The 20664-nt window shown below is 49.9% G+C and overlaps 1 protein-coding gene across 2 annotated transcripts in view; it reads left to right on the forward strand.

The window, feature by feature from the left end:
- The first annotated feature begins 1587 nt into the window (after positions 1-1587).
- The window catches only part of LOC308608564 (matrix-remodeling-associated protein 5-like), a 29228-nt gene continuing 10151 nt past the window's right edge, over positions 1588-20664 (forward strand). The window contains exons 1-5 of one of the 2 annotated variants that reach the window (XM_081221794.1): positions 1588-1702; positions 4171-4386; positions 9511-9640; positions 9885-10275; positions 14342-19336. In XM_081221794.1, the coding sequence (XP_081077920.1) occupies positions 1656-1702; positions 4171-4386; positions 9511-9640; positions 9885-10275; positions 14342-19336 (5779 nt within the window). In that variant the 5' untranslated portion in view covers positions 1588-1655. Of the gene's footprint in view, positions 1703-1740; positions 1923-4170; positions 4387-9510; positions 9641-9884; positions 10276-14341; positions 19337-20664 lie in introns of those variants that run through there. The other variant, XM_081221793.1, reaches the window with a different exon arrangement.

Raw genomic sequence — 20664 nt, forward strand, 5'->3', positions numbered from 1 at the left:
TGGGCTCAGCAATTCTTAGGAGTCACAATCCACTGGACTTGGCCACCAGTTGACTTCAAGGTCCTAGAGGAGAGGCACATGGGGACCGTGACTTGAGTTTCCAGTTTAGCTGAGTAGGTGGATGGCAAAGCCACGAAAGAAAGCTAAGGAGATGTTCTGGGGACAGGTTTTTAATAAATGTAATTAAAGGGTTTGGGGCATTTCAAGAAAGAGGATCCCTAAAACCAGTCCCTGGAAATATGTCAACACACATTATTGCTATGGACGCAGTGAATGGACCCACTTATGAACTGGCCCCTGATCTACCTGGTGGATGCCCGCCACCTTGGGCAAGGGGCAGTGAGGAATTCCTAGACACTTTTTTGTTGTTGTTTTTGGTTGCAGTGGGTCTTAGTTGCGGCATGCATGTGGAATCCAACCCAGGCCCCTTGCACTGGGACCACAGAGTCTTATTCACTGTGCCACCAGGGAAGTCCCTCCTACACACTTTTCAGGAGAAACCAAGCCAGTCCATACTCGGTGCATCAGAAGCAACTCATCTTAAGGTTCATTTCTGGACACCTCCTAGCAGCTCTTGGACAGGTACCAGGCATGCAGCAGGCTCACTCAGGACAGCTGGAATGTTCCCCTCTTGGATGCCGGCCCTGGGACACCCCTGTTTTCTTCTCTTCACAGTGGGTGCTCTTGTCCCAGCTCTGCCCAGGGGGTCTGTGCTGATGACAGTCCTCACGTGATCCCTTGGTCCCTTTCTCCAGATCTGATTCCTCCTGGGAACCAGGATACCTCCTTGTCTCCCTTCCCCTTCTGCATTGCGGACGCCCGGTCCTCTCCAACCTCCGTTATTTCGCCCTGTCCACAGGCGGTTCTCACTTGCCCCAGCAAGTACCACCGGGCTCCCCAGAATGCCGGCCCCGGGCTCTCCAAACGGGACGAGAGCATTCCACCTTTTTGGCAGGAGGATTCTGGCAGGGGGAGGGAGGCTGGAGGCCAGGAGCCACAGCAGAGGCGGGAGGGCGTGGCCGCGGGGCTCACGTGGCCGCCGCGCCTGCCCCTCGTGGGTGGGGGGGAGGGATGCCGGCGGGCGCAGCCGTCTCTTGCCAGCCCCCGGGTTCGGAGGCGCGGCCAGAGGACACTCCGGCCCGCCCGGGGGAGTGCAAACCCTGTTCCCTCTCTCCTCCGCGGAAAGCAGGAGACCCTCTCCAACTCCGCTGGGAAGGGCGCTCCGGGTGCGGACTTCGGGCTGCAGCTCGCACCGCGCTCCGGGCCTCTGCCGCTCCCTCGGGTCCCCGGAGCTCGTCTCGGACCCGCCGCCCTCCTTCCCAAAGCCGTGTGCGCTTGGCCCCTGCCGTTCCTCCCGGCGGCGTGGACGAGGCGTGCCCACTCGGGACGCGGCGCCATGAACAGCCGAGAGGAGGGCTGAGCGCAGAGCGGCGCGGCCAGGGTCCCTGCGCCGGGGCCCGCGCCCCGTCTCCCCGGGGTGGGGCAGGGCGGGGGTGGGCCGAGGCGTGCACTCGGGGAAGTCTCTGCGCGACGCGCATAAAAGGGCGCCGGCTCGCCGCGCCGCGCTGGGAAGCCGCGCCGCCTCGCCCCCGGCCCCGGGAAGGGCATGGCCCCGGCGGACCCCCGGCGGTGACGCGCGCGCGCCGGCCCCGCGGATGCTCTGGGCGCAGGGCTCCCGTATGCCGCGGCTTCCGAAGGACAGGTGAGGCCCGAGGGTGGCCGGGGCGCGCGGCGGGGAGCCGGCTCTGTCTGCCAATGGTGGGGGGGCGGTTGACGAGAGTGCGGGACGGACCTGTGTCGCGGGGACCGAGGGCAAGCAGACGTGTTGGACGGTTTCCTGGCACTGCAGTGCAGGGGCCGAGGGGCCGGCTTCCGTCCAGGCGAGAGGCTGATGGAATCCTCCGGGAAGATGCGCTGAGCAGGTCTAAGGAACCCCCGAGCCTTTCTCTTCTCCTCCCTCCCCCTCGCGACCTCTCACCCATCCCTCCCTGGTTTCCAGGGAGCCACCAAAGGGATCCCCCAGCGTAAGCGATTGCGCTCTTGCGTTGGCGGGGGAAACCGCAGCTGCAGGGCCGCCTCGCAAATCCTCCGGCTCCGGGGGCTAAGACTCTCGTCCTCCAACCCCCTCGTCTTCCCCTGGAAAGGGGGAGACGCGAAGCCCCCCTCAGCCGGGGGCTGAGCCGCGCGGGAGCTGGGGAAGTCACCATCTGGGAGAGACGGTCTTTGCTGCCCGGGTGCCAGGACTCGGAGACCCGCGGGGCCACCCGAGCCAAGCTCGGCGTTCACCGCGTCGCCTGCCCGGCGCGTGAGCGCGGGCGCTGGAAGCCGGCCAGGGGCGCAGGGCCGCGCGCCCGGCCCCTCCAGGTTGTCCGCCGTCTGGTGTCCCGAAGCCAGCCTCCCGGGGTTCTCCGGGCGTGCCGGGAGGTCCTGCAGGCTCAGGGCGCTTTCCCTCGAGACCTCGGGATGGGGGTTCCCTGGGGAGCGTTCCTGCGGTCCTCCGGGGGGAGCCGGCTGGAAGGCAGAACGCGGGGCGCGGCTGGGGAGGGGCATCGGGAGGCCGTTGGCAGAACGCCAGGGCGGAGGTCAAGGGCGCGGGTGGGAGCGGGGGAGGCCTGGGCTCGGCGGAGCCAGCTGGCTGCCCTCCGCAAAGCTGCACGAGCCCGTTCGTTCCAGGGCGCAGCGGAGGAAGCTGCGCTTGGCTATTGCGCGGCCGCCTGCACCGTCAGCTCTGGAGGGGCAGCTGAAAGGCGAGACGCGTCCGGATTTTAGAGAGCGTCTCTCTGGAGGTCCTGTAACGGATGGAAGAGCTGCGGCCTCGGGGTGTCCCTACCGCGTGTCAGCGGAGGGAGAGTTTATGATCAGAAGTGAGGGCTTGCCCAGAGCAGGGGCGAACCGACAGGCGCGCTTCTCTTATGTGCTCTTTACTTTCCATGTGTGTTACTTATTTGCAAATAAACTTCATGCAAGAGTTGACAGAATATAAGTCGATGAAGGAAGGCATGACCGATGCATGAAAAAATAATCACGGACATTCTAAATGAGGTAGCGGATGCAACCTAATTTTTTTGTTTTTTGCGGTACGCGGGCCTCTTACTGTTGTGGCCTCTCCCGTTGCGGAGCACAGGCTCCGGACGCGCAGGTCCAGCGGCCATGGCTCATGGGCCCAGCCGCTCCGCATGTGGGATCCTCCCGGACCGAGGCACGAACCCGTGTCTCCTGTATCGGCAGGCGGACTCTCAACCACTGCGCCACCAGGGAAGCCCGCAACCTAATATTTATCTGACCGTTTCTTTCCTTCTCTCCCTCCCTTCCTTGCTTCCTTCCTTCTTCTCTCTTTCTCCTTCTTCCTTTTTTTTTTCTTTTGTCTTACTGATCTTTTTTGTTTGCCTCAAGATTCTTCATCAGGAAATAATTCCTTTCCTCTTTCTCTAATGGCAGATTTTTCAGAGGTTTGCCCCAAATTTCCTCTCTGGTAAACTATGATGCTGCACCATCTCAATATTTTGGCTTTTCCAAGGAAAAAGAAAATTAAGGATCATAAACAAAACCACATATAATGGAACATATTTCGCTTTAGTGAATGCCTCTGTAAGCACTTGAAGAAGATATAATTAAAGCTTTAAGGAATGTCATTAAAAGAAGGAAACCCTTCTGATAATAATGGCCTTCCTGAGAAGCTTTTTATTCAGATATATACACTAAGTAACGGCTTGGCAACAACGTTGGAGGTGGATGCATAACATTTACTTTTATTATTTATTTTATTATAGAAACATGAATGTATCCTCTATCTATAAGGACAAATATATATACACATTTATACAAATATATACGTGTGTATGTATACATTTATACATGCACATGTGTATGTAAGGATATTTATGGGCGTCTATGTGGGCATGTGTATTCCGTACCCTCCTTCACAGCATAGTGAGATTTCCAAGTCATCTCAAAGTCAGGAGGGAAGGTTATATTCTATAGTAACGATTCAAGTGAACAGCGAAAGATTTTAAAAAATCAATTTTGTGTTTCTTGATGCACGTGTTTTGTGTCACTAAAATATACCGTGTGATGTCTTGAGAAGCTTACCCCCATGGCGCACAATTCAAGTAAAATCCGCTGGAAATACGGAAGCGCTACCTGACCTCTGGTTTTGTGGTTCCACGACAGGTGTCCTGGGATGACCCACCCCGACAAGATGCCAACGCGGGCGCAGTGGCAAGCACTCTCCGTGGTGCTGATTCTGCTCTGGGGACACCCGCGCGCCGCGCTGGCCTGTCCGTATCCTTGCGCCTGTTATGTTCCCAGCGAGGTCCACTGCACGTTTCGCTCCTTGGCTTCCGTGCCCGCTGGGATTTCGAAACATGTGGAAAGAATCAATCTGGGGTTTGTACCACGTTCTTTCTGAGCGATCTCGGCCTCCTCGCATGCGTGTTGATTTGGTGGTTCGTTACGTGTGTGTGCGTTTATGTAACTGCGAATATATATTCCTTTATGTGTCACTGTGTCTTGCGTTATGTGCTCCTATATGGGCTGAATCGAGGGGGCATTTGTAACTATACTAAATGGGGTCCTTTGGGGCTGTTACCTGAATTGATCCATCGCCGGAAGCTTCTATCACAAGGCTTCATAACGAACCATCTCGGACAGCTTCAGTTCCTTGATAAGGCTCCTTTGAAAACAGTTCTTTAATGTATTGTAGATATGAAAGCATATGGCACACACATAAATATACTAATAGTATTCTAAGTAGACTTCGGGAACTATTACAGAATAATAAAAAGAATAAGTGAGACATCTGTGACATTTTGTAAGTTATCTGCATGACGCAGTTGTGACTGAGGAAACAGGAGTTCTTTCAGATTTTGCCTGTTTAAAATATTAATATCTTTTAAACAGATATTTTAATGCAGCATTTCAAGGTAGAATTTTTATATTTTTCGTTTCCTTTTATACCCATACATGCTTTCTGTACATTAGTGCACATTGCTATGAATTACAGGTAGTCATGTACAAGTTTCTTATTAAACAATGTACAACTTCAATAGTAAACAATCATTTGGACTTCTTCAACAAAACATATTAGCTACTTTCTACCACCCATAAAACCACAAAATTATTTAGGGTTTGATGAATAGCCACTGTGGGGACATTTTAATAAGATGAAATGGCCTAACCTGAGGCAACGAACAAAAAATTGTAAACATGCCTAGACGTCTCTGAGTACAGAGCTTCAACCATTCTTGCATTTATTGATTATAAAGTCCAGTAGTAGAATAAAAGGACGGGAAGTTAAGACAATAAGAAAAACACTTTGTGAATCCATAGCAATAGACCATTAAATAGCTTCCTCCAAAAAAGCTTGGCAAACTTTACGATTTGATGCTCTGAAAAATCTAACCACAATGATGACTGTTCCATGGGGAAAACAGTTTGGCTTTGCCAGGAGAGAGAATAGGAACAGTTTCCTTGTTACCATCTTTAAATCATTTTACAATTTTAAAACCAGTTTCCTTTTCACAATCTTACAATTCATTCAGAAGAGGAACTGGAGCTGCTTTGAGTCAGGGTAGGATGGGCTGTACTAGTTTGTAGAAAGGAAAATAGAGTTTACCTCTGATTTCTCTTCTTTCTTACACCTCCTGGGGTGCAAAATAGCTCTGTCTAGGGATCGCTCCTTTCATGAGCCATTTTCAGCATAGTGTCCCTCTTGCTGGGTTAACTACCTAACCCCTCAAGGCTGACCCCTTGTCAGGGCACAGAATCGGGGCTACCGTTAGGCCTTAGGGGAGCCCCCTAGACAGTGTGGGATTGAAGGCACAGGGGGACTGTTTTCTGCTGTGCTTCCTGTGTAGGATCCCCGAATGCCTCACCTGTTGTGTGTTGAGGGTCTGGGCTGTCAGGTTGGCTAGGGGTTTGGGGAAGAAACTGCATGTATCCTCCCCCAAAAGTTAGCTGTGTGATAGCTTGAGACTTGCAAGACCTATAAACTATTTTTTTGTGTGTGTGGAGCTGTTTGCATCTCATTCACAGTTTCCAGGATGGTTTTCTTCCACCCGTCTTTAAAATGACGTGTTTTGTAAGCGTGGAACCTATGTCCCATCTCAATGAGAACATAGTTCTTGGTGGTTTCGTTTTAAACAATTAATGGTGAAGACAATGAATTACAGTGTCCTAAAGGCTTTGCCACTAGAATGAAAGACAGATATCAAAATGATTCTTTTTCCTACCATCTCCAATAAGATCTTGAGATGGTTTTGTGTGATATTAAAGATAAAGGAAAAAAAAAGTAAGGAATAGCTTCACTGCACCCACATATATTACTTCCATCTGGCTTTGTAACGTTATTCAATGTGCCACATTTTAAAAATCACTCTTATAATATCACAGCACTATTTCTGGAAACCAGTCTCAAAGCAGATAACGAGGCTGGTATTGTGCCTTTTCTTGGGGGAAAAAAACCAAAAAACAATAGCAATGTCTAATACAGATAGAACTCAGGGTCTGAGTTTTCTATTAGCGGTCTGGAAAGGGTTTAAAACTCTCAAGGAATGGGATTATTGGCAGAGCAGTCATGAAAAATTTTCATTCCCACACAGATGTTTTTAGGGTTCTCACTCAGCACTGAAAGGAAGATCTGCTGTTTCCTGTTTGGACAGCCCCAAAGCTTTTTCAGAAATCACTTTCCAAATATTTCTGAGTAAGAAAATATCATCCAGTTAAATGTCTGATTTATAGACCTTTAAAGATTTTTCCCCCTTTGATTAAAAGATGAGTTTTGATGACATCTTTCTGAAATTTTTCCAATGCCCATACTGCTCTTTTTCATTTTAAATTTTGCTTTGGGATCCTAACGGGTATCCGTGAAGCAATTTCACATATATTTGTTTTTCTTTCTTTTTGATTGCGATATCACTGACACCATGATATGTGTTTCGGGTGTGCCACATAATGATTTGATATGTGTATATATTGCAAAGCGATCCTATGTTTCTGATATAAAAAATCATTCCATTTAGCTGGTTATGTAGTCGGTTATTGCCCGTCAACAGGTGAGGAAGATACTTTGGGGAGAAGGCTGTTAAAGAATGGGACTCTACACCAAGTCATTTCAGTGTGTCGGTCAGATTCTTTTCCTGACTGCCACGTGAGTTTCCCCGTCTCTCTGCTGGCTTTTAGACAGATGCAGAGAGAATTCACCCACACCCCTTGGGTGTGCAGAGAGAATACCATGCTTCCTGCACTGGCCGTTCAGGTGATTCCCTTGTCTCTTGTCTGTCCCGGAAATATCCCCCCCACACCCCCACCCCCCGCCTTCATAACCTTGACACCAGCAGCACCTGCATCTGTCACTCTCTTAAAAGCAAGCACCAGGAAGGTGATGCAGGAAGGAGGATTCCTGAGCTGACACGCCCCCCATCCAGGACTTTGAGGGGATTTACTCAGGTGGGGAGAGAATCCAGACAACGGTGATCCTCGGCACCCGGGCATCTTCCTCTCCTTCATCTTCTCCCCGCCGCGGCATCCACCGTTGTAGCTGGACGTCAAGTTGGAAGTGAGGCTTTGGGGAGACACAAAAATGCCAGGAGAGGAAACACTGGCGAGCCTAGCACAGCCTTGAACGCAAACGTGCTGCGAAACATCACGCTCTTTCTGACCCGTCTGAGAGACGGAGCCTTTGACTCGCCCCACCGTTGCCTCCGAGTCAAGACCTGTCTCTTCCCTCCGGCCTCTCTACTCTTCTTTACCTCTGGGGCCTTCGCAGGTGATCTCACCTCCTCCCAAGTCCTTAGTCCACGGGTCCGTTCAGGAATGCTTCCTGCACGTGCACATCTCAGGTCTTGATATGCCTCCTGAGTCCCACCCTCGCCGTGGCGTCTGACTAGCCTCTTCTGCATCCCATGGCAGATATAACTTGGAAGGGTTGCCCCTGCAGGCTTTTCCTTATTTGCAATTCCATCCCTCAGCCACGCCTGTGGCCTCTTCCTCTAAGCGCGTCTGGAAACTTCCCATGTACGTTTATCTCCACAGCTCCCGCCCTGCCCGCGGACACCGGTGTCCCCTCACCGGGATTCACGTGGTCTCCTCATCCCGCTCTTGTCTGTCTCTGACCCATTCTGCCCAGAGTGGAGCTTTGTGGTTTTACCACGTCACCTTCTTCATGTCACAGCCTTCCTGAAAGCCCTCTAGTGACTTCCTGGTGGACTTGGAACAAAGGAAGCGCTTTCCTTTCTACATCCTCCCAATTCTGAGATCACCTGGTCCCTGCCAGCCTCACCTACTTCCCCTGATGCTAGTCTCCCACTAACTGTTTCCAGACGAGCCTCAGGCAGCAAGGAATGGAACAGAGTTTACAGGTTGATATTCATCCCCTCTTGGGTGTTCATCCCAGGCAGATTTCTTGGTAGAATCCTGAGTAATGATGAGCACATGAGGTAGCACGTCAGCCCCCCATACTGTCCACCCTGGGTTAAGGCAGGGACTCTCCACTTCAGCACGTTTGACGTTTGGGGCCCTCTTACCGTTTCGGATACCATGGTTCCTCGTCATCGGGGCTGGCCTGTGCATTGCAGGAAGTTGAGCGACGGGGTGGACCTCACCTCCCTAGAGGCTGTGATCACCAAGGTGTGGGGCACGTAGGTGTTTCCGGAGAAATCTGGGCCTGGCTATATCATCTGCTGGGTTAGCTCTGAGCTCTCTACCGGCCTTCTCTAGAGATGCATTTCCTTTTGTTCAGGTGACAAGGGGAAATACAGAAATAATGTCAGGATAGATGTGTTTGATTTCCGCAGAAGCCCTGACCCCGGGTTCCTGCCCTACAACAAACACAGCAAGGTACAGGAGTCTCTGTTCATCTTATAATTGGTTCTCCAGGGATTCACTTTGGGGATTCCCGGGTGTCACAACAGAGCAGTGAGGAATTCCCAGACCGGTCAAGGAAGCGTCTTTACCAATCTCTATGCAAAAACAACACCACAAACGCACCAGAACGTTTACAGATCACTTCCATCACCCATCAGAAATGGGAGCTTGTCTTTGCGAAATAAAGGTGTCTGTTTCATTTGGTCCTTTAGTTCAGAGAATGTCCTTGTCTTACTATAGGCAAAGCCACTTCCAAAGCTGTCTTTTTGGTTTTTGGTTTTTTGGTTACCGTTCATGCTGGCCACGTGTCTTTGTTATGATTTCCAATGAGGGGCCCTTTTGACCAGCTGCGTTTAAAGGTCTCAATCTTATGTATCTCCCAAAATAGCCTGTGACCACGTAAGTGTACTCCAAGTCAGAATTCCCAGTGATCATGCCTTCACTGAATGAAGGCTAATAAACACGTGTCGGTTTCTTTGCAACCTTAGAAATAGACAAGGGCACAGAGAGAGAGGATTATGCTTTGGGAATGACACTGGTACAACCTTAGAATCAACATTTTGCTAAGTTGCCCCTGGGTGGGCTGGGACATCCTCCCCAGATGGGATTTAACTTCACTGTTCCTCATTCCAGTTATTTATTTTCTAGGTTTAACAGCATACAGGCTTTGTCGGAAACCTCGTTTGCGGGACTGACCAAGTTGGAGCTACTTATGATTCACGGCAATGACATCCCCAGCATCCCCGACGGGGCTTTGAGAGACCTCATTTCTCTCCAGGTGAACCCGGGCATTTATGAACAGCATGCATAGCAGCCTCTAGGACCAGTCGTGAAGAGGGGAAACTAGAGAGCGCTCCCTAACGATGATTAAAATGGCCATTTTTTTTTAACATAAGAAACGAGCTTAATGTCATTATTTTCCTGCCCTTTGTTCTGGTTTCTGTTCCTGGTTGTGGGTTGGTTTGTCTTTTGGTTTTTAATTTAATCTTAAACAGGATTTTCCATCCTCCCTGTCTTTGTAGGTTTTCAAGTTCAGCTACAATAAGCTTCGAGTGATCACAGGAGAGACCCTGCGGGGGCTCTGGAGCTTAATAAGACTCCACATGGACCACAACAAGATCGAATTTATCCACCCACACGCGTTCAGTGGCTTAACGTCCCTAAGGCTCCTCCACTTAGAGGGAAACATGCTTCACCAGCTACACCCCGCCACGTTCTCCACGTTCACGTTTCTGGATTATTTCAGACTCTCCACCGTAAGACACCTCTACTTAGCCGAGAACATGATTAGAACCCTTCCCACCGGCATGCTCCAGAACATGCCACTTCTGGAGAATCTTTACCTGCATGGGAATCCATGGTCCTGTGGTTGTGAGATGAAGTGGTTTCTGGAATGGGATGCAAAATCCAGAGGTAAGGACAGGAGAGCGGCTGCGTGACTCTTAGCTGCCCAACCTTTACCTCTCTGGACAAATTACTTTCTGCACCGTTGCTTCATCTTAGGTCGGGTGAAATCACATCCTCAAACCAGTGAGGCAGGACATGATATAACTGAAATGTCAAGACATCTCCATGGCATAATTCGAATGCATGTATCCTTTATCGAAATGTAGAGGAATTATCATTTAATCAGTTATAGACAGTTGACTCTGGTTGCCATAGCATGGATGTTTGGAGGATTCTTTTCGACCTTGGGTTGCAGCTAAAGGTTGGATTTTCCGTGCATCCCCGTCCTACAGGAAGTATTCAAGGATGCTCGGAAAAGAGAACACTGGGCTGGCTATGTGATTATTCTTTTGTGATGGGGGATACAGGTGTTCTGTATTGAACCGGGGGGAGGCGGGGGGAAACCAGGATTGATTGGTAGAAGTTGCAAGAAAGTAGATTTTGCATCAAAATAAGAAAGATTTTTTTCCTTTTTCTTTCACACCCCCTTCCCCAAGCCCCACGTTGGAACCCACCCTCAGAGCCCGTTGAGCTTATCCTACCTGAGTCTCTTAGCTCATCTCCATCCTTACAGCCACCAGCCTGGGTCTAACTCCTTTTTGCTGTCTCTAAGGAGGCAAATGGAGTGCTCTGAGTAGGTCTTTTTATTTTCTTTTTTAAAAAACATTTCTTATTTTATTATTATTATTTTTAACTTATTTATTTATGTTTGGCTGCTTTGGGTCTTTGTTGCTGAGCGTGGGCTTTTCTCTAGCTGCGATGAGCGGGGGGCTACTCTTCGTTGCGGTGCTCGGGCTTCTCATTGCGGTGGTTTCTCTTGCTGCGGAGCACGGGCTCTAGCTGTGCAGGCTTCAGTAGTTGTGGCGCATGGGCTCTAGAGCACGGGTTCAGTAGTTGTGGTGCGTGGGCTCTAGAGCGTAGGCTCAGTAGCTGTGGCACACGGGCTTAGTGGCTCTGCGGCATGTGGGATCTTCCCAGACCAGGGCTTGAACCCGTGTTCCCTGCATTGTCAGGCGGATTCTTAACCACTGCGCCACCAGGGAAGTCCTGAGTAGGCCTTTCTGCAGCCTTGGTGGGTTACCCTGCTTCAATCAACTTCCCACAGAGCAGTTGTCAGACACGTTTTCAGAGTAAACACCTGCTCATGCCTCACCGCTGCGTCCATCTCCACTGGTCTCCTGCTGCTCCTAGGATAAAGCCCACACTTCTTACCATAGTTCCTATAGTGGTGCTCCCCCTCACTGCCTACCTCCTGCAATGGGCTGGCCCCACCGTCCCCTGTGCTCACTCTGCTGTAGCCACAACATGCTGCTTTCTGTTCCGTGCACCGTCTGAACCTATTTGTAGCTCAGCGTCATTGGACCTGGTCGTCATCTACCAAGAACACTCTTCTGCTAGATGTTCAAGGGTCTGGCTTCTTTTCAGCGTTCACATCTTCACTGAAAGCTCTCCTCCTCTGAGAGGTCTTGCTATCATTAATTTCGGCTTAGCCTCTCAGCCTGTGGCCATCGAGGAACTTCCAGCCCACACACCTTGTCACAATTTTGTTTTCACACATATATATTCTTTTTCAGATTCTTTTCCATTGTAGGTTATTTATTGAGTATAGTTCCCTGTGCTATACAGTAGGTCCTTGCTGTTTATCTAGTTTATATATAGTCCTGTGCATCTGTTAATCCCAAACTCCTAATGTACCCTCTCCCCCCTTTCCCCTTTGGTAACCGTAAGTTTGTTTTCTATGTCTGTGAGTCTGTTTCTGTTTTATAAATAAGTTCTTTTGTATCATTTGTTTAGACTCCATATACAAGCGATATCATATGATATTTCTCTTTCTCTTTCTGACTTACTTCACTTAGTATGGTCATCTGTAGGTCCATCCATGTTGCTGCAAATGGCATTATTTCATTCTTCTTTATGGCTAATATTCCATTGTATACATGTGTCACATCTTCTTTATCCATTCATCTGTCGATGGGCATTTGGGTTGTTTCCATGTCTTGGCTATTGTAAATAGCACTGCTGTGAACATTGGGGTGCATGTATCTTTTCGGATTATGGTTTTCTCCAGATATATGCCCAGAAGCAGGACTGCTGGGTCATATGGTAGCTCTAGTTTTAGTTTTTTAAGGAACCTCCATACTGTTCTCCATAGTAGCTGTATCAACTTACATTCACACCAACAGTGCAGGAGGGTTCCCTTTTCTCTATACTCTCTCCAGCATTTATTGTTTGTAGACTTTTTTTTTTTTTTGGCGGTATGCGGGCCTCTCACTGCTGTGGCCTCTCCCGTTGTGGAGCACAGGCTCTGGACGCGCAGGCTCAGCGGCCATGGCTCACGGGCCCAGCCGCTCTGCGGCATGTGGGATCTTCCCGGACCGGGGCACGAACCCGTGTCCCCTACATTGGCAGGCGGACTCTCAACCACTGTGCCACCAGGGAAGCCCTGTTTTTAGACTTTTTAATGATGGTCATTCTGACTGGTGTGAGTTGGTACCTCATTGCAGTTTTGGTTTGATTTGGTTTGCCACAGTTTAATGTAGGCACTTGCAGTGGCCAGGTGTCTTTCCTCCATGGAGACGGTGAGATTCAGGTTCTTTCATCGATGGCTCCACTTTACATTTGGCATCAGATTTGCTAAATCAGGCAAAGGATGAGGAAGGACAGGTATACTGACCTCTTAATTTTCTTAATCAGAAAAGACACATGTCACCTCTGTTCATATTTCAATGCCCAAACCCCAGTGGGTCCAAGACAGGCTGAAAACCGTCATTTCCCAGCAGAAACACTACACGATGGTGGTGGAATCATGAAGCTTTTGGGGGTAGAGAGCCACCGCAGCCATTCTGGAGATACATGCCTGTGCCTTAGTGTGCTCCTATGTATGCATTATGTCTGTATATGTTTGTGTGTGTCCATATGTGTGTCTGTGCGTATGTGTGGTATGTCTTGTATTTGTGTGCATGTGTGTTTGGAGAGGTATGTGAAACCATCCTATTTGCATCTTGAGATTTTTACTTTGAAACTCGAATAGAAAACTGCATTCAGAGATGCAAAAGTAGACATAGTGACATTGGTTGGAAGGTTTGTAATACTCCAGGTGATGACAGTTTGGCTGTTTTATTCCCAGCGCGAATGGAAAGAAGTGGACACATGCCGAGAAGACTGTCAAAAAGCATCCTAGTTTTCTGGTCTCCCCAGTTACGAATACATAAAAGCCACGAGACGTCTAGCAGGGAGAAAACACAATTTGGTTCTATAGGTGTCAGTTCAAGGAAATTTTGTGCCATTTAATAGACGTGTCAAGTAGAGCATTGGGTGTGGGACTCATAAGAATGAGTTTGGGCTGGAGAAGCACAGATGGAATTCATCATTGGCGAGTGAACGGTAACTGAAACCATGCACGTGGGCGAGGCCATCTACGACCTCAGAGGAGGAAGGGAAAGGGCCAAGACCGACTCAAGGAACACATCATCCATAATGAGTTGGGCAGAGAAGGAGGAAACAGTGAAAGAGTCAGTGTTGGCCAGAGAAGGAGAAAATTCTGGAGAATTTAATGTCCGGGAAGCCAAGAGTAGAATGTGAATCCAAAAAGTAAACACTGCCTGAAATGAATAATTCTAGCAAGAGAAAACATAATTATAAAAGGTAGACATGATACGATTCATGACCACTGTTGATCCTATGACCTGGAAATATATTCATGGGTAGCAGTGACTTAACGTAGATTCTCCTGGACCCTCATAAAAGGTGACTTGTACAATACGTATGAATAGACATTCTTTTTTAACTTAAAAATACCTTTTAAAAAAGTACTCATTACTCACCGTCCAGAAGTTCCAAAACCCTGGTTAGTTACCATGCACTGTGCTAAACTGACTTAAAGTCAGAGGTGACGTCACAGAGGCCAGGGGGGTGAGGTCTTAAATCATTGTGGAAGTGCATCCAGGTGATAAAGATGCAAACAAAGGCTTTACCCTCTGACCATTCTTTGGGTCATTGACTTATAGCATGTTTGTTTGATTGCATGTTTCAGGGATTCTGAAGTGTAAGAAGGACAAAGCCTATGAAGGGGGTCAGCTGTGCTCCGTGTGCTTCAGTCCCAGGAAGCTGCACAAACAAGAGATTCAGAAGCTGAAGGACGTCACTTGTGAGAAGCCTTCTATCGAGTCCCCTCTGAGACAGAACAGGAGCTGGAGTAGCGAGGAAGATCAGGGTCAAGAGGAGGATGGTGACAACCCGTTCTCCCTGCAGGGCTTCCAGTATCCTGTATGGAACGTCTCTCTGAATATGAGCGACGAGCACGGGAATACAGTGAACTTGGTCTGTGACATCAAGAAGCCCATGCACGTGTACCAGCTACACTTGAACCAAACAGACCCTCAAGAGATAGAGGTAAATGCCACAGTCGTCTTGGATTTTGAGTGTCCGATGACTCGAGAAAACTATGAGAAACTCTGGAAGCTGATTGCCTATTACAGCGAGGTCCCTGTGAAGCTACACCGAGAACTCACGCTCAGCAAAGACCCCAGACTCGGCTACCAGTACAGGCAACACGCCGACGATGAGACCCTCTACTACACGGGCGTCAGAGCCCACATCCTGGCAGAGCCAGAGTGGGTCACGCAGCCGTCCATAGACCTCCAACTCGACCGGCGTCAGAGTACGGCCAAAACAGTGCTGCTGTCTTATTCCTCTCAACATGCTCTCACCGTGTCTGCCAAAGACGCGAGGCCGTCTCGGAGCAGAAGCTGGGTAATGATTGAGCCTAGCAGAGCAGTGCAGAGAGCCCAGACTGTCTTGGAAGGGAGTCCGTGCCAGCTGAGCTGCAACGTGAAGGCTTCTGAGAGCCCATCCATCTCCTGGGTGCTCCCAGATGGCTCTGTCCTGAAAGCACCAATGGAAGACAAGGACGGTAGATTCTCCATCCTCACCAGCGGCTGGCTGAAGATCAAATCCACGGAGCAGTCAGACGCTGGTTTGTACCAGTGCATCGCTCGGGTGAGGGATGAAATGGATCGAATGGTCTATAGGGTCCTTGTGCAACCACCTGTCACTCAGCCCCCTGGTGGACACACAGTGACCATTCACAAGAGCCCAGGGGAGCCGGTGACGCTGCCTTGCAAGGCACTGGCCGTACCTGAAGCCGAGATTAGCTGGATCCTTCCAAACAGAAGGCTAATTAATGATATGGCTAACACGTCACACACATACATGTTGGCCGATGGAACTCTTTCCATCCCAAAGGTCCAAGGTAGCGACAGTGGTTACTACACATGCGTGGCTGTCAACCAGCAAGGGGCAGATCATTTTACGGTGGGGATCACAGTGAGTAAGAAGGGATCTGCCAGGTCATCGAAAAGAGGCAGACGCCCAGGTGGGAAGACCCTTTCCAGAGGAAGAGGAGATGTCGTGGAGGATGAAGGGGGAGGATCTGGCATAGGAGATGAAGGTAACACAATGAGGAGAGTTCTCCATCCAAAGGACCAGGAGATGTTCATCAAAGCAAAGGACTATGCCATCCCTGGAGGTCAGAAAACCAAGAAAGGACGCCGAAAACTGAAACACTGGAAGACTTCCGAAAAGGAACCAGAGACAAACATCGCAGAAGGTCGCAGAGTGTTTGAGTCCAGACGCAGGATCAACATGGCAAACAAACAGATCAATCCAGAGCACTGGGCAGATATTTTAGCCAGAGTACGTGGGAGAAATCTACCTAAGGGAACAGAAGTACCGCAGGTCATTAAAACCAACACTCCTCCATCGGAGAGTCTAGAAGTGACACCCCTTTTGCCTGCTGTTCCTCCCCGCTCAGTATCACCTGTGCAGACCACAACCAGTGCAGAAGAAGCCTCAGGAGATGTGTCTTTATTTGGCGAGGAAGAGCAGGTTTCTAGCACTGTTTCCTCAAGCAGGATGGTTCTGGTCCAATCTGGCCACGATGGAGTAATTCTTGCTGACCCCAAAGTGACAAGCACACACCTGGAAGAATTGATTGATGATGAGTTCTCTGAGAAGACCAAGGCTTCAGCTCCCACTGTAGTTGACTCGAATTGGGCTACAGCCACGACACTGCTATCTGTGCCTTATGAATCTTCAACTCTACAGACCCTGGAGATGGTCCGCACAGAGCCCACTAACAAAAACATAGCCACAGAGGGCTGGTCTACACTAGATGCTGGATCCATGCCAGGGTCTACATCCAGTGAGTATGAGTCTCCATTGGATGCCATCTCCTTGGCTGAGTCTGAGACCCTGCCATACTTTTACCAAGATCTGGAGACAAATTCACAACCAGGAGAAAATACGACGAAAGAACAGACCTCCACACACGTTACTGCGGTGCCTGCCCTGTGGGCTGCTAACGCCAGGACCTCTGAGCCATTTGCAGATCCCATTTTAGGGGACCCCAAAGTCCCAGCACAAACAGCTCTACAAGAGCAAACAGAGAGCCCGAAGCTTGTGAAAAGTGGTTTCAGCACTCAGAGCCACCCACTGATTCCCAAGGGCACAGAGGAGAATTCTCAGACACTACAGGAAGGAGGTCTGCTAGAGAGAGACCCCAAAAGCTCCGGAAGTCCTGAGAGTAAGAGGCAAGGCATCGAATCTACCACTCTGCTTGACTTAGCACTGGAAGCCATGACGAGCATCACTGCCTTGAAGCATCCCAAGGAAACCACACTTGGCATTCTGCTTGACAAGGACACCAGCACGGTAGCAATGATGATGCCAACCCAAAAGGCCGCTTCCCCATCAGCACTGACCACTCATCCTTCCCGAAGGAGACCCAACGGGAGGAGGCGATTACGCCCCCATCGATTCCGGCACCGGCATAAACAAACCCCGCCCACGACTTTTGCCCCAGCGGCCACTTTTTTGACACCACTGACTCAGGTACCTGAAGTGAAGACTCCAAGCCAAGCGGAAAGCTTGCTGGTTCCTACATCTTGGGTTGATAACACAGTTGGTACTCCAAAGCAGATGGACATGGAGAAGCATGCAGAACCAGTATCCAAGGGAACCCCACACAGGAAACATGGGAAGAGGCCAAAGAAACTTCGATACATTACCTCTACCATGAGCTCTATAGCGTCTGTGTCCAAGCCCAGCCCTTCCCCAGAAAATAAATATAAAAACACTGTTACCCCCAGTTCAGAAGTTGTACTTTCACCTACCACCATTTCTCTCACAACTGGAGACCCACGTGAGATAACCAGAGTGGAAGATTATAGGACAACCACCACCAAAACACATTTATCTCCTGATAAATTCCAAGAGACAATTCCAGTCACATACGAGCCTGTATCAGACGGAAAGGAAATTAAGGATTATGAGGTCACAAACATCAAGGACTATAAAACCGACCGTCTAGTCCCTGGCAAGTCAGTCACTCATGTGGCATCACCTTCTGGGGCTGAGGTCTCCACTGTGGGAGTATTTAAGGAGGCATCCCCTCCTTCTGGCTTTCCAGGAAGTGCAAGGTGGACTCCTCCAAGGGCAGCCCAGCCTGAGCGGCTACAGACAGACCCACCTGTTACCAGCTCTTCAGAAGCTCTTACAGACTCACCCTTTTTAAAAGAGCTGGAGGACCTAGGTTTTCCTTCTGAGTTTTCACCTTCTGCTGCAGTCTCTATGCTCTCGCAACAGGAAGAAGTGATCCCTTCAACTACTCTCGCCATCATACAAGTAGAGGCATCTTCAAGTCAGGCAGAAACCACCCTCAGTGGTCAGAGTCATCGTGAAACCACTTCAGCCGTTATCCGTTCTGCAATTAGACACCAGAATGAAGTCTCCACACGTGCCCTGGTGGGGGAGCCAGCAACCCCATTCCCACCCACAACTCGTGTGACTCTGGCAGAAACCACCACAAAGCCCACACCTCTTACGTCAGAAACACTGCCAACGTCAAACGCTTCCAAACAAAACATTTCCTTCCATTATGCTGGGGGGACCCCAGCAACCAGAGCACCTTCAGTGAATAACGAAGGAATTCAGCATGTATCGAGGCCAAACGAATTATCCACTCCCTCTTCCCACCAGGACAAATTTACCTTCCCTCCAAAGCAGGAGTTGCGAAACGAAGCCTTTGATGGTACAACCAAAACCAGCCTTCCAAGGGGTCCACATAGTCACCACGAGGCTGGGAGGGTCCAAGGTTTCCACCAACCAGCCAGAGTTGCTGCTACACCGGTCCCCCCGAGAGGAACCATGAGGCCACCACACACGGCCACAGAAAGCTCCTTTAGATACGTTGTCACTCTCCAGCCCCACCTGACCAGCAAACTGGAAATCACTGCATATCCATCGAGGCATCCGCCAGAGAATAAGCACTTTACGACTCCAAAATTACCAAGTTCAACAGCTCCTGTGGTTCCATTGCCTAGGTCCAAACCTAGCATTCTTAGTAAGTCGACTGACCAGGGAACTGACCCATTCAACGGCAGCTCCAAATTGTTTGGAGACAATAACATCCCTGATCCAAGAGACCCAGGTGGCAAGCTTCCAAATTCGAGAGTTCCTCATTATCCCGATGGAAGATTCCCTTTCTTTTTCAACAGGACCCTCTCTTTTCCACAGTTGGCAGTTACTCCGAAGCCTCAGGTCCCCACCTCTCCTGCCCCAGGGATGAGAGGGAGAAAAGTCAACCCAGGTCCCTACAATAGGATACATTCTCAGAGCATCGTCCATGTGGACTTTGGTCCCCCAGCGCCTCCTGTACGGCACCTTCCCCGGACCACGGCGCCACCCTCAACAAACTTAAGAAACATCCCTCTGGTCTACTCCACCCGGAGCTCCATCCCTTTCATAACACCTTCTGCCCAGCCTTCCAGAAGCTTCCATCAGAGCGGCTCAAAGCTCTTCTCTTCCGGAGGACCACCTGCATCCAAATTCTGGACGCTTGGGGAAAAGCCCCAAATTATCACCAAATCGCCCCAGACCGTGTCCGTCACTGCCGAGACAGATGTCATGTTCCCGTGTGAGGCTCTGGGGAAACCCAAGCCTTTCGTGACTTGGACAAAGCTGTCCACAGGTAGGGTGTTTAAACATCTGCATTTTAACCAGGGCTTGTGTAGGGGAGGGGCTTACTGGAGTCTCTGAGTGCAGGTAGGACCAGAGATTCTGGGCAGAGGGACAGGTAGATGGGATGGGAAAGGACATCTGAGAATCTACCGACCGACAGGTGTATTCCTTTACGGGGACAGGAAGTAAGGAATTAAAATGGGTGTCAGGTTTTAATGGAGTCATGGAAACACGTACGAGGTTCTTTGGATTCCTAACCGAGGCTCAGGACTGTCCCACTCTTGCCTCTTCCCAGTGAGGTCCAGTACAGAAGTCAGCCACAAGCCATGTCGGAGTGCAGAGGAGCGTGAGGGGAACTGTGCAAATCCCTCTGGTCCTCGCACTGGCTTGAAAGGTTGGTGCAGCTTGGCGGGAGCTCGTCAGGCATTGCTTTGACTTGAACCTAGAGATACGATCGTATGAGTCCGCTCGGGCTGCCGTCGCAAAGCACCGGAACAGATGGTGCAGCTGGAACCCCAAATTTATTTTCTTTCAGTTTGGGGAGGTTGAAGTCCAAGATCCAGGTGTCACCGAGACTGGTTCCTTCTGAGGCCTCTCTCCTGGGTGTGTAGACAGCCATCTCCTCCCTGTGTCCTCACAGGGTCCTCCCTCTGTGTGTGTCTGTGTCCTAATCCCGTCTTCTTATAAGGACAGCAGTCCTATGGGATCAGGACCCACCCTAATGACCTCATTTTACCTTCATCCCCTCTTTAAAGACCCCCAACTCCAAATACATCCGCATTCTGAGGTCCTGGGGGTCAGGGCGTGAACATATGAATTGTCGTGGGAACACAATTCAGTCCGTAACAAGGCTCTATACGGTGGTCTCTACTTGGCAGGCTGGGATGCCCAGAGACCACTTTGCTTCATAAAATGACCATCGGCTTTCCCGATGGCAAAAGAGATTCTAGGTGATGGAAGAAAGTAATAGTGGAGAGCCTCCAACCTCCACAAATGGACCTCCCTTTTCCCCTTTCTCTTCCCTTCTCTCTCAACATGGCTGTGTCCTTCAGGCTCGCATCCTGTTCAGAGGGTTGGATTTTTTTCAGTTGCCATTTAGATAATCCAGGAAATGACAAGTGCTGATATCACTAGAGCGAGCTGTACATTCTCTGCTCATCTCACACATGTTGGTTGTGTCCCAGTGGTGAGCAGAGAGCACTGAGCGTAGGGAAATTACCAACATCTTTGAGCAGCTCAGCATTTGACAGCAAACGCTTTCGTAATGATCTAATAAGGAACTTGCTTGAAATAGCAAATGGGGAACACCACAGGGGTTTCATTCTAGGGTTGTGCCTT

The sequence above is a fragment of the Mesoplodon bidens genome, assembly GCF_964165515.1.
Source record: "Mesoplodon bidens genome assembly, chromosome: X".
Taxonomy (NCBI): Eukaryota; Metazoa; Chordata; class Mammalia; order Artiodactyla; family Ziphiidae; genus Mesoplodon; species Mesoplodon bidens.